The sequence below is a fragment of the Cupressus sempervirens genome, chromosome 9 (assembly GCF_028749045.1).
Source record: "Cupressus sempervirens isolate cs-2001-9-10 chromosome 9, ASM2874904v1, whole genome shotgun sequence".
In the NCBI taxonomy this organism is placed as follows: domain Eukaryota; kingdom Viridiplantae; phylum Streptophyta; class Pinopsida; order Cupressales; family Cupressaceae; genus Cupressus; species Cupressus sempervirens.
In genome coordinates this window covers 627,311,128-627,324,310 of record NC_143126.1, presented here as the reverse complement: position 1 = coordinate 627,324,310, position 13,183 = coordinate 627,311,128, and the positions used below count along the sequence as shown (strand labels likewise).

At 34.7% G+C, this 13,183-nt stretch overlaps 1 protein-coding gene across 1 annotated transcript in view; it reads left to right on the top strand.

The window, feature by feature from the left end:
• Positions 1-1,163, top strand: part of ASPGA1 (N-terminal nucleophile aminohydrolases (Ntn hydrolases) superfamily protein) — a 124,590-nt gene extending 123,427 nt beyond the window's left edge. The window contains exon 4 of the mRNA XM_089801412.1: positions 390-1,163. Within this exon, the coding sequence (XP_089657538.1) occupies positions 390-824 (435 nt within the window). The 3' untranslated portion in view covers positions 825-1,163. The remainder of the gene's footprint in view (positions 1-389) is intronic.
• Positions 1,164-13,183: the final 12,020 nt, after the last annotated feature.

The following is a 13,183-nucleotide window of genomic DNA, read 5'->3' as shown; positions in this document are numbered from 1 at the left end:
ATTCCCCCAAAACCTCAGAAACCTTCATGATGAATGTCATTCTCACAATTTTCTCGCCTTTTTTTGTTTCCACATGGAGTTTTCAATCAAGAGCTGTGGGAGATGCTTGGGTGTCACTAGCATCTCGGCGGCATCTTGACAGAGGTAACAGTGGACTGGGGGGATGTTCCCCTAAGCCCCAGCATCTCAGTAATGGCCCAATCCTGGACGTAGGGGGATGGGGGGTATGGGTGGATGCATCTCAGTGAAAGAAAGATTTATTATTATTTTGTTTACTTATGGGGACCCCATCTTAATGGTGTTTGAAATTTTGAGTCAGTCTTTTGTTGCTCTCAAAGTTTGCTGTGTAGAAATGTTCAACTGATCCTATATTGCTATTTTGTGAACAGATTGACTTCTCTACACCTACAGTAAGTAATTGCCACCAAGAGACAGTTGGGTGTGTGGTAGTTGACAATCAAGGAAATTGTGCCGCTGCTACCTCTACGGGTGGATTGGTGAACAAGATAGCAGGACGAATTGGAGATACTCCAATTGTAGGAGCAGGTAATTATGCCAACCAACTGTGTGCAGTATCAGCTACAGGTAGAGGAGAACATATTATTCGAGCTACTGTAGCTCGTGATGTAGCTGCAGTCATGGAATATAAAGGAGTTTCTCTCAAGGAAGCAGCTGAGCATGTCATAGAACATATGGAGAAAGGAACTGCGGGCCTTGTTGCTGTATCGAACAAAGGAGAAGTTGCCATGGTTTTTAATACCAGTGGCATGTTTAGAGCTTGTGCACGAGAAGATGGTTACTCTGAACTGGGAGTACTGGCATGATCTGCATTCTCTTTGCTTTATAGACTTTTATGTTTGGATCAAAATGCTGTCATAATTTTAGCAATTCTCCATATGTCCTACTATGTAGCTTGAGATATTAAGTACTTTGTAGTCTACTCGTGAATTCTATGCCAGGCTTACATAAATCCTTTTGTACCGGTTGCGTTGGATTGGAGAAAAAAACTACGTGAGCAATTACTATAATTATCTGAGGTTGTCATTAAGAAAAATCCTAAAATGATTCATGACCAGTCCTATGAGACATTTCATTCTTGGTGATTAAATACGTGATTTTTGGGGCAAAAAAAAGTGGGATGATTAATACTGCCCTTAGTAAAATGCTTTGGTATTTGATTCATTATAGTAGACAAGCAAAAGGACTCTTTTACGTGATGCTTTAAAATAACCTGAAACAATCACGTCGTTTCAATTTAGGATAGGGAAATTTGGCTTAGAAGTTGAAGAAGAGATTTTTTAATATTATTGCGAACTTGCATCCTGCTTATGTATTCTTCCTAGAGAAATTTAAGGGCCCATCATTATAAACAATGTTGAATTCAATTTGAATGCTCCTTGTCAATGTTCATTATTACTGACGACTTATTGTTTATATATGTTGTGCTCTGCAATGGTGATTTCAAACTACATAGATCCTGAAAAATCCAAACATACAAGGACTAATTTTTCTTATGCAGTCAATAAGAGATATGCCTAATGGTATACATTGATTTGCAGATTTCTTGCATCTAAGACACAATCATTGCAGGATTCACAATTGCTAAAATTTACCATCAAATTCAAAGATCAATGTTACTGGAAAGAAATTTTCTACAACTTAGTTAAAATAAGTACACAGAGGCCATCAAAGCTTCTCATTAGGACCCAAAAAATCTTAATGAGACAAAGTTGAGAGTCTAGAACCAGCCTAATACCACAGTTTAAAAGTAGACGGTTGACCGCATTATTACTAAATTGAGAAATCAATAAGAGTATGATAGAGTAGCAACATCTTTTAAGTTGTAAACATTACAATTTAGTTTCTCCTTCGAGGGTTAAATGGCAACTATATTCAACTTGAATCTGGTACAAAAGGAGGTGGCTATTGTGAGGATAATAGGTCTCCCTCCTAAAATTTGTTGGGGCTATAAGAGGCAACCCAAGATATGCAGGTAGAAACTTGCATGTTGATTTGATTTATGAAGGATCTCTTTATTTGGGTATTCACACAAACAATGTAGTAGAATAGGAAACTCTAATAGTCGGTTTAGGATTGGTGACTTCCCTAAAACATACTGATTTGATAGTGGAAGGTGATTCTTTGATAGTGGTAAATGCAATAAACAAGGGTAGATGTGTTGGGTAGCAAGTGAATTGATATATAGAAGAGTTGCACATACTGCCTTAAAAGTTTCAATCTATCAAGCTTGTTCACTGTAAAAGATATTATGAATGTTGCTGACAGTCTGGTTATTAATAAAGATATAAATCAAATTTGATTAAATACCCCACTTTAGAGCAATGCTAGCTTTTAAGGCCCCTAATATTATGGGAAGACAATGTAGTAGCATTTTATCCAAGCCTTTAAGATGTTTTAAGCATGATAGGTGGGTGGTAGTCAGAAAAATGTAATGGCTTAAGCATTTTGTGGCATATAGGCTAGTTGGTATGTTCATTGGGGGTGCTTTATGCTTTAAGTTCTTCAATTAGGTAGTAGTATAAGGATGCTTTGTTTAAAATATGTCGAGCATTGTGCCATTTATGAATTATTGCCAACTCTTTAGATCCTATGGAGAAGCTATAAGAGGTTTGTCATGATGTCAAGGTAAAACTACAAACAAGTAATTGCAATTCATTTTCTCTTGTTGAGATCTTATCACTCGTGATTTCATTAAGGTTATTTTGGGAGATTGATGGACATCATCAAAGGCTACTATATGCAAATATTTTATTATAAATCTCAATAATTTTTTACCTTTCAAATACATATATGTGCTAATGGCTTCCATACCCTTTCTTCTTAAATAATTTCTTTAGAATATCAACATTAAATGCAAGTTTGAGTGTCAATATATGACGCCCATCAATATGGAGAGGAAGGGCTATAGTGTACATATTTTTGGGGCTTCGAGAATGCATATGCAAAGTTCAGCAATAAGGTTAGAATATATAGTTTAAATTCTATGGGGATGTGGAAAGGGTCTTGTCTAGCCTTCAATTCACCATTTTAAGAGTAGGGAGTGGGGAAGTGATTGATTACAACTTGTTCTAGGGTGATATTATGCTATTGAACTCCTCTTTGACCCTTCATTGCACAAACCCAAAAATAAAGCGAGGTGTAACAAAGGTCAATCAAGAAATGATGCAAAGCCTCGTGCATAGGCCATTGATAGCGTGTGTACCCAATGACTTTGATTGATGAGAGTTGGTGTAGAGTTTTATTGTACTTGCTTCATTTTATCTCCTACACATGCGCTTTGTGTTAGCATATAGTTGCGGCAATCTAGAATTTGGCCTTCAATGGCTTGTGAATTTTGGTTTTAATATGGGATTGTAGGGTCGTCAATTTTCTATATCATTTTGTTTTGCGATCATTGAAAATTTAATGCTCTAAACTTTGTATTTGATCATAATTTCAAGGGCAGGTTCACCATAGAACCTTAATTTATATATACTATGAATATATTAACATTTAAAAGCATATTGATATATTTCAACAAGAGCCATAAATACATGAGTGTCCAATTAGATAAATTCAAATAAATGGAAACAATCATCTTATCACTAAAACACGATTTTAGCTTTCCTTTACCTAAAATCTTTACAAAAGTGTTATCTTTAGGTAAAACACTTGTCAACCATCATATTTCTTATATGAAGAAACTCCACACTCCTTGTAAGGAGTCATATGGTAGGACGCATTTGAACCAATAAGTCAAACATAATTAACTAAATAAATAAAACATCTGAATCATATTCATTGGAGGACTTATATGTGGAAGCATCAATGCTCCTTTTGGGTGTCTTAGAATTTTCTTTCAACTTATCCTTCTTTTTATCTCCTTCAAGCCCCTTCTCCTTGGACCTTCCTCGAACATGCAAAGCATCTTGGGACTCGTCATTCACAGTCTTTCTCCTCATCTATTCTTAAAGAAATATAGGAATGTTGTTGCCTGTCTTTTGTTTTGTACCATTACTACGTACAACACCAATTAAATTTTCCAAAAATCAAACAAATAGCAAAGCAACTATTAACATTTATCATCTTCAATTGTAACATTCATTAATGCAAGATGGCTTCTAATTAGATAAAAACATCCAAATGTTCAACAATAGAATCACCACCATCATTTTGAAAGAATTCAAACATCTCAAATATAGTTTGCTAGATAAATCATTAGTTTGCTAGAATTCACCCATTTTCCCCCATAGAGACATTGAGGAGGACATAGTGTGACACAATTGAATGGTTCCTTGTGCCTTGTTGTGTAACTTTTTCCAAGCATCATCCAATAGAAAAAATCCTACAGTTTCTTATTTATTGAAGTTGGCAACCTTAATCTCTCTTCAAGGAGATCACCAACTTTCAACCTCCACATCTTGTAAAACTTGCAAAGAATAAGCTCCTACTGTGGCAAAAAGCCTTCAACTCTTCTAAGACAAAAGTGTCCCACCCTCAACACAATGGTTAGCTATGATACCAAATATTGTAAAACAAGGTGAAGAAAGTTGTTGTGAATATAAAACTATAGATCATCCTTTAATAAAGTTAATGAGTTTGACTCAAAAACTACACAGTTGAATCCTTATAGCAAATCACATCTTTAATAAAGTCATTGCAAAATCAAAATAAGAATAAAACTATTACATGTTAAATATAGATTTACATGGAGGAACCCTTTCAAGAAGAAATTTCCACCACAAAAAGTGAGACAAGTATATTACTAATCTAGTGAGCATTATAACATCAACATTTTATTTTATTTTATAAATTCTTATTAAATGTTGGTTGTCATTGCATTGAAAGCTCAACTTGTTAATGATCAATACAACCCATAGACTTATAGAACACAAGAGGTAGTTAAGCTATGTCGTGAACCCAAGGGTTGTGCTACACGTTACAAGGAGACCAAGGGCATACACCTTGCAATAATTCCCCCAACACAAGTTCAAGCTTCAAATCCATGACCTTTGTTGGTTTTTGTTGCACCAAAATACCAGCCTATTAATGCACGATACAACCACTAGACTTATAGAACATGTGAGATGATTAAGCCATGTCACGAACCCAGGCATTACATTGCATATCACAAGGAGACCAAGGGTACACACCTCGTAACATTAAATCCAATAAAACTTTGTCATCTTGCACTTTTAACAAGTGAATGAATAAATCTAGCTCAAGGCCCTAATTTATAAAAATATTTTAGGATGAATACCATTATGGTATCACATAACAATAGGTAGTGAAATCACCAAGAAGAACTTATACCAACCTCCCATAATGACTTCTTACAATTATCGTATATCATCTACCTAATATGGGCACCCTTTGACCAAAATAGAAGTCTGGGTTATAAATGTTTGTCATAGGGACCCATGATGGTTGTCATTGTCATCATACGTGTAGTTACAACTCTTGGCAAGTGCACAAGTGCCTCAAAAAATGAGATTCCAAATGGGATGCCTAGCTACTTTTCCCTTTTCCTAGAGACAAATGAAAAGGTGTAATTTTGCATTTATTTGAATTATTTTACCATTAGTTGTTAAATGATTCAAGTTCCTATGGATAAATTACAAATGACATCCAAAAAAAATTGAGTTATTAACTAAAGGATTCTCAAGATTTATGAAATTTAAATTCTGACATAATTTGGTGGTGTTTCATAGCATGTCAAATTTATATGTGATGTTTATCATCAACCAAGTATATAGTGGGATCTTGATCTAGAATGCCACTTAGAGTATATTTTGTAAAACCAACAATTTCACAGAGATGGAGAAAAAAACTATATAAAGAAGCTTAGGTAAAAAATGTACACAATATGTAATTATCAATTCACCAAATGTTTAAAGGAACTTGTAAACTTTTCTTGGACTTTGAAATTTAAAGTTTAATGCAATAAGATGTTTACATATATCTAGGTATAGTGAGAATTAGGGAGGGGGATATTATATAGAGGTCTTGGGGGGGGGGAGGGAATGAGATGTAGACATAGATAGGAGGGGTGAGACAGAGAGTTACATGGATATAGTGGGAACTCAATAGGTAGTGAGAATTATAGATGTAGAGTAGTAGGGATGGATTGGGAGAGAGGTTTGGAAATGGAGGTAGGGAGGGAGGGAGGGAGGGAGAGAGAGAGAGAGAGAGAGAGAGAGAGAGGAGGAGGAGGAGGAGGAGGAGGAGGAGGAGGGGGTTGATAAAAGGGGTAAAGAGGAGAGATAGGGTGAGATATATGTGAGACAAGGACAAGGTTGGAGGGAGAGGGATACAAAGAGAGTTGACGAGAAGTAGAGAGATCAAGGGAGAACTAGATAGATGTGTATGTGTGTGTGTGTAGAGGAGAGGGGGGAGAGAAATATTAAGAGAGATAGAGTTTGATAGATGTCTAGTTAGATAGTAGGGGTTGGAGAGAGATAGATGAATATATAAAATTAGAGACAAAGAGTGATAGGGAAGAGGGAGCATATGTGCTTCACTAATGGGGCAATATCATATCACACGTGCTCATTTAAGGGGATTTAAAATTGGCAAAAATTAAGGCAATATATTTCCTATATTGGAGGGTGGGGGGTGGATTGCCAGCTAGGGTTTGTGATTAAGAGGGTTTAGAGAGAAAAATGGGTGTGTGGGGTATTTGGTGGGTATTAGTGGGCAGGGTGGTGGGGGGTGACAAACAAGAAGTTTGGTACAATATTTTTTTAAAGTAGGGGCACTCTTTAGTATACCACCAACAAATGTGATATGACCTAGGCTCCCTAAGTGAAGTCCTTGTGGGAGGGAGAGGTAGAGATAAAGAGAGTGGGCACAAGAGAATTAAGTAGAGAGAGAGGGAGACATATGTAGTGCTCTCTAGGCAGAGGGGTGAGGATTATAGCCCAAAATTAGGAATGCCTTAAACTAAATGACATCCTGCTAAATGTCATATTTTGAAGCATAAATCAAACATGATAGTTCTTTTCCACCAAAATCTCATAATTTTGTAACAATATTGAATAGAAAAGAAAAGAAAAGATGTATACCTTGTTTTTGTCTACAATATCTTTGAATTATTTGTTCATGTAATCTTTGTGCCATTTTTGTTGAATGCTTACATGAATTCGTATTTAATCTTGTTCTTTTGTTTCCCATCTTCTTTGTTAAATATAACTTCACAATTCTTCTCACAAAAAAATTCTCCCCAAAAGGTTGCCTTCTAGAACCAAAAACTGAATGTATTTGGTTATATTTATTTAAAAGATTGAAAAAAAAACTCATTTACATACATTATGATTTTTTTTAAAAAACCAGTTAAACCTTCGAACAAAGGTCGATTATATAAAATAAAATCTTTTTATTCAGCCACCTTTGTTCAAAGGTGGTCATTATTATGATGTTTGCACCAAGTTAGGGAATTTGATCAAAGTACCCTTCAAATGATGGCACCATTGAATGAAAGGGGTTACAATTTTCTCAAGGGGCACTTCGATTGAATCCACTAATTTTCACTCTTTGAACTCCTCCTGCAAATTTCCTTTGATTTTAGGCTTTTAGAGCTTGGGTTCAAAGTCCCAATAGAATCAACTTAATTAACTAAGTTGTAAAATCGTAGTCCTAAAAATAAGCTTTTGAACAACTAACAATTTTAATATATTTCAGTTTTATTATAAATTATTTGTCTACTTTTATTGAACATAGTTTTTGCATCAAACATCAAGTTTTATGTTGTAAACATGCGAAATATTTTTTGCACCAAACATCAAGTTATATGTTATATACACATGGAAAATAGAAAGTTAATAAAAAAATTAAAAAATCTATGCATTAGGGATTTATGCCCTTGTTCCAACAAAAATAATGAATTTGTATGCATACAAAACCAATTATGTCTAGTGTTTGGCTTCCTTGATAGATCAAAGGCTAGGCTATGAAACACAACTTAGGGATTGGACATGCAAGATGAGTAGATATCTTTCTTGAAAAGAAGGCTCATTTACTTGTCAACCCAGGGTACGTGAACTTGAAATGGTTCATCACTGTATGTTCACTAAGTTTCTACTAAGCCCGTGATATCCTATAACTGAAGGAAAACAATGTTGAAAGGTAAATTCTTGGAATGAAAATAATTTGAATGCAGGATGAATTCCAAATCCTAGAGATAAAATTGTGCAAACCATTTGTACCATCTTAAATTGGAAGCACTTCAATTTAATGATGATTTAGCATCTATTTAGTGATATTTAATGGTAGACTTGCATTTAATTTGCATTTCTTCCCTTTCTTCTCATATCTCTTTATTCCTCTTAGATGGAATTGGGGTAGGATGTAATAGATCCTCCTTGGTATTCCCATTTCATGGTGCAAAGCTTGAGGTAGGGTCTATACACTTGGGTCCTCACTTTCATCTCTCCTATCACTTGGAATCTTTTTCCTACACCAAAACTGGGTTTTCTCATAATTTGCACGTAATTTCAAAATCTAGGACCCATTCTAAGGACCTGAGGCAATCTCAAGGATTTATGGAGCTAGTTTGTAAGGATGCAATGTGTCCCTTCAAGTTCAATTAGGGACATAGTGTGCCCCTACTTGAGTCCCATTTTGGGTCCCCTTCTCGGGCCTTGTTTCGAGGTTAAATCTGAGGTGTTAATTTTAATGCCTAATCAGTTGACAAGAGAAAGTTTATTCTGAACTCTATATAAACCCATCCATTTGCCTCATTTTGAATCTAAACACATCTACACACAAATAAGAAGTGCTCGAGCACTCATGTCTTCAAGCATTCAAGAAATCTTCAAGGGCATCCAAGGAGATCCTTTTGCAATCCATTGGTGAGGAGATCTCTTGAATTCAAGGTTCTTTCAAGGAGCTTCAAGAAGTTCATTTGGGGAGTTCATCATCTCTTTCATCTTCATACCACAACTTGTCAAGATCTAGCTTCCTTTATTGATTATAGTGGAGTTCATCATTAGGGAAGGGCTTCTACATTCACCTTCTTATATATTAATACTTCTTCTACATTTATATCCTTTTGTCACATTCAAATGGTAAAGTGAGATCATTGCATTTGAATTGAGATATCCTTCTATTGTAAGGTGAATTCGTGCATTTACATTTCCAACATTTCAATTATTTCAAGTTGAAGGTTAATTCCTAAACTGGGGTTTAACTAAGGAAACCCCCCCCCCCCCCATCAACAAAACAAAATCATTTTTATTGCATGCTATAGATCTCAAAAGGAAAAACAAGTTATACATTTGGATACCCTTTTTCCATACTTCAGAGGTTTAGAATTTCTTTTGCATTTAAATACTATTGAGATGGGGCACATTGTGTCCCTGCCAAGTTGAACATGTGCCTAAAGTTGACCCTTCTAAAAAGTGTTGACCTTTCTAGAAAGCCAAACAATTTTTGGTTTTTGTAAATCTTGCAATTTTCAGTCCAAATCGTGAGTTTTGACAGTTTTAGAGATCATTTGACAACCCGTTTTCATATATTTATTGCGCAAGGTGAGTTTTAGTTCTTCTATATTTCAATTTCATATTGCACATGCACTGTCTAGATCCATAATGTTAATTGCATTTCATAGATCTTGATACAGTAGGGATTTAAGAACCTTACATCCCTATTCTAATTCTATAACTATCAGATCTTTGCTTGAATTAGTACCCCTTCATCATTTGGTTAGTATTAATATCCTTACATCTAATCACCTTAGAGTTGGAATTGAAAATATCGATCTCCTTAACTTCCCTTTGAGGTACAAGGTTAATCAACCCCCAAAGTGTGAAGTAGTTGAACCCTTTTATGAATGCTCTATATTTTACCTTGTACATTTTGGTGAACCAAACTGCAACAACTCTTTCCTTTGTGGTGTTAGATTCTCCCTTTCATTCTATTGTGTGTTCACCTTGTACATTTTGCTGAACCTACACACTTTCCTTCCTTTTGTTTGACTTCAGAGTTAGATTTCTTCTTGGTGTATCTAGATCTACTTTGTATGCTATTGTTTGCATTTGTGGTATTTATATATCCTTTGGCACTTATATAAAGCTTGCATTTCATATATTTGTATTGTGAAATTTTTTTTTGCATCTAGTCATTGCATTTCCTTTCAATGGGGTTGTTATCTATCTTTTTTTAAAGTTCTCTTCATGATATTGTAGACATTCCATTCAATGCATATGATGACGTTGTTCAACCTTTAGTGATTCATGATGTTCCTAACCTCAATAATGATACTATTTGGGATGAATCTCAATCTCATCCTCATGAAAAAGATCACATGGTTTATGCCTTTTCTTTTCAACATGACTTTTCCCCTCAAGTATACTTTCCTTTTAGGGACATTATTTTTCTCATAGTAGAGACAAAGAATTAATGGAAGATTACAATCGTTATCCTCTCTTCTAGAAATAACCCTATGACCAATCTAGAGATTAATCAAGTTAACATGATCAATATTCATCACCCTCTCTTCTCACTATTAAAAGTTATCCCCAAATAAATGTTAAGCAAAAATCTAGTGACCTTTTGGATTACCATGCAGTGTCTCACACTTATCACACAAGGAATAATCTTCAACATATACTATATCTCTTCTACCTTCTTAACCCATTTCCTCCTCCTCCTCCTATTTCTCAAAATATTGGGTTGGATTTTGATTTGGTATCACAATTATGTAATAACACCACCAAGATTTCTCTTTGGGAACTTCTTCAAACATCTCCTAGATAACATTCCTATTTGAGCTTTTGATAACATTGCTAAGAAAAAAATGGGTATTATAACACTCCTTGTTAAAGTGGATCTAGTGATATTAGATACTCCTATAAATTTTATGTCTAGACCCCTTAATTATAACTATATCGTCTTAAGATGTAAGCACCCATCTTTTCAGACCTTTTAACATCCATTCAATAGTGACTTCCTAGACCATGGATGGATTTGTACTTAATGTGCTCTTTCTCCTATTTTCTCTTGCCTTTCCCTAATCTATTTGAACTCCTTTTAAGGATTCAGGATGCCCTTTCTCTTCCCTTCTCTAGGAATAATTCGACCCAAGTCAACCCGTTCTACGAGAGGTCAACCTCAAACTGACCTATTCCAAAAGAGGTCATCCAATTTGATCTCTTGCCTAGTGATTGCAAAGCACAAGGCCTAAAATGTCTTGGGGTTGCAAATATTAAATTCTTATTTCCCAATCAACTTGTATTATATTTGCACCCAAAAACTAGTATATAAGCTGACTTGGAGGCTTCATTTTGAAATAATCTTCAATCTACAAGCTACAACTATACCTTGTAATCAAGAAATTCAAGAGTTCAACTCATTTAAGCATTTCAAGCATTCATGCATTTAAGAAAATTAGTTTTCACCAAGTATTAAAGGATTCTTTGTGCGCATTTTCTCTTCAAGATCTAGCATATTGTTGGCCATCAAGGGGAGAGATCGACATTGACATGTTCATCATCTTCTTCATTTATACACATTTACCTTTATGTCTCCATGATGTGGTTATGGTAGATCCATTTCAACTTGTGGAGATATCCTACAATCTACATACTAAATTCAACATCTACAACATATAAAAATGCAACATCCTTATTAACAAGGGTTTTTACTAACAAGGTGGATACTTACATTTATCTTGTTTCATTTACATACATTTACATTTTCAATTCAAGGTTGATTCCCCAATCTCGAGCTTGACCAAGGAAAGCTCTCATCCATCCAAAAATAAAAATCTGAAACTGTGTGTAGGAGTAGGATAGTGAATTTGTGGTTATAGATCCAGAAATAACTCCCCAAAATCTTTTTGATTATTTTGGGTTGACCTTGTTCCAACGACTCCATGGCTGAAACAAGGTTGTTTGCTAGGGTTCATCCACCCATCTAGATCTATTGACACAAACAAATTGATGGAACAATGAATGATTGGAAAGATATGCAATGGTGCACCAATGAACTAAGCTTCACTAAAAGTTTTCACATCAAGCGAGATTATTGTGCCAAGTTCAAAATAAAGGGAATCTCCCAAAACCAAGAGAGGTTATTGTAGACATTGGCAACATCATCTTGTAACATCTAAAAATGTACTGATACCTCTTACGAGCTCCTAGTTATGGCCCTTTGATGATTGCAACTCAATATTGTTCAGGACACCTTGGGAAATCTTTGGTGTGTGGTGGTCTTGAACATTCTAGCTTCTTCATGGCAAAAATGGGGCTGCCACTAGGGTTCACCCACCATCCGGATCTAATAGTGCAGACAAATTAATTCCACAATGAATGGTTTAGGGTTGATTGACAAGTTTTAAAAATAATTACAATTTGTGACACTATTATGTCAATGACACTTTTAATTTTATAAACATGACCAATATTAATTAGATGAACTAAAAACAACATTTTTATGTTTCCTCCATGTTATTTGATGATTTTGACATCTTTCAACACTTAAATCAAAATGAACTAATAGGTTAAATGGTTACATAGATGACCATAGGAGTTCACAATTGAAATCTACTTTATGAAAACACATTAAAGATTCTTAAGACTGATAGGCTTGGCCTGTTGACAAAAATATTTATTGAATCAATGAACATATTTACAATTTTCACGTGTTTCATCATTAATAGAGCATAATAATAAAAATATGAATGTATCTTCACCATGTAGAAATATGTATATAGAATAAAAGGTACTAAATGTACACAGTTGTGTATACTCAAGTTGTTGTGTAAAAATACATTGTATATCATTGATACAACCATATTATGTACAAATACATCAATGCTACCAATAACCCTAGATACACAACTCCCAAAAAGCTTAGAGTCAAAGCTAGTATAATTGTCTTCGTTCCACTCCTTAAAATATTTCTATCTCCATGCATTAGTACTTTTGATGACACCTACATCCTTTTAGTGTAGAATGTTAGTATTATAGGCATAATAATAAGTAAATATTGATACAAAAAAAGTAAGATATACTCCAAACTATGGTAGAGTAATTTTATACACCCATCATTTGTAATTCCTGCATTTAGAAGTAATTAGAATAAGATAAGTTAATTGGAAAAATAATAAATTTAAGTGTAATGAACATAGTAAACCTTGTTTTGAGTTAGTATTACCTAGTGAAGTGTTCCTGAAGGGTCATCT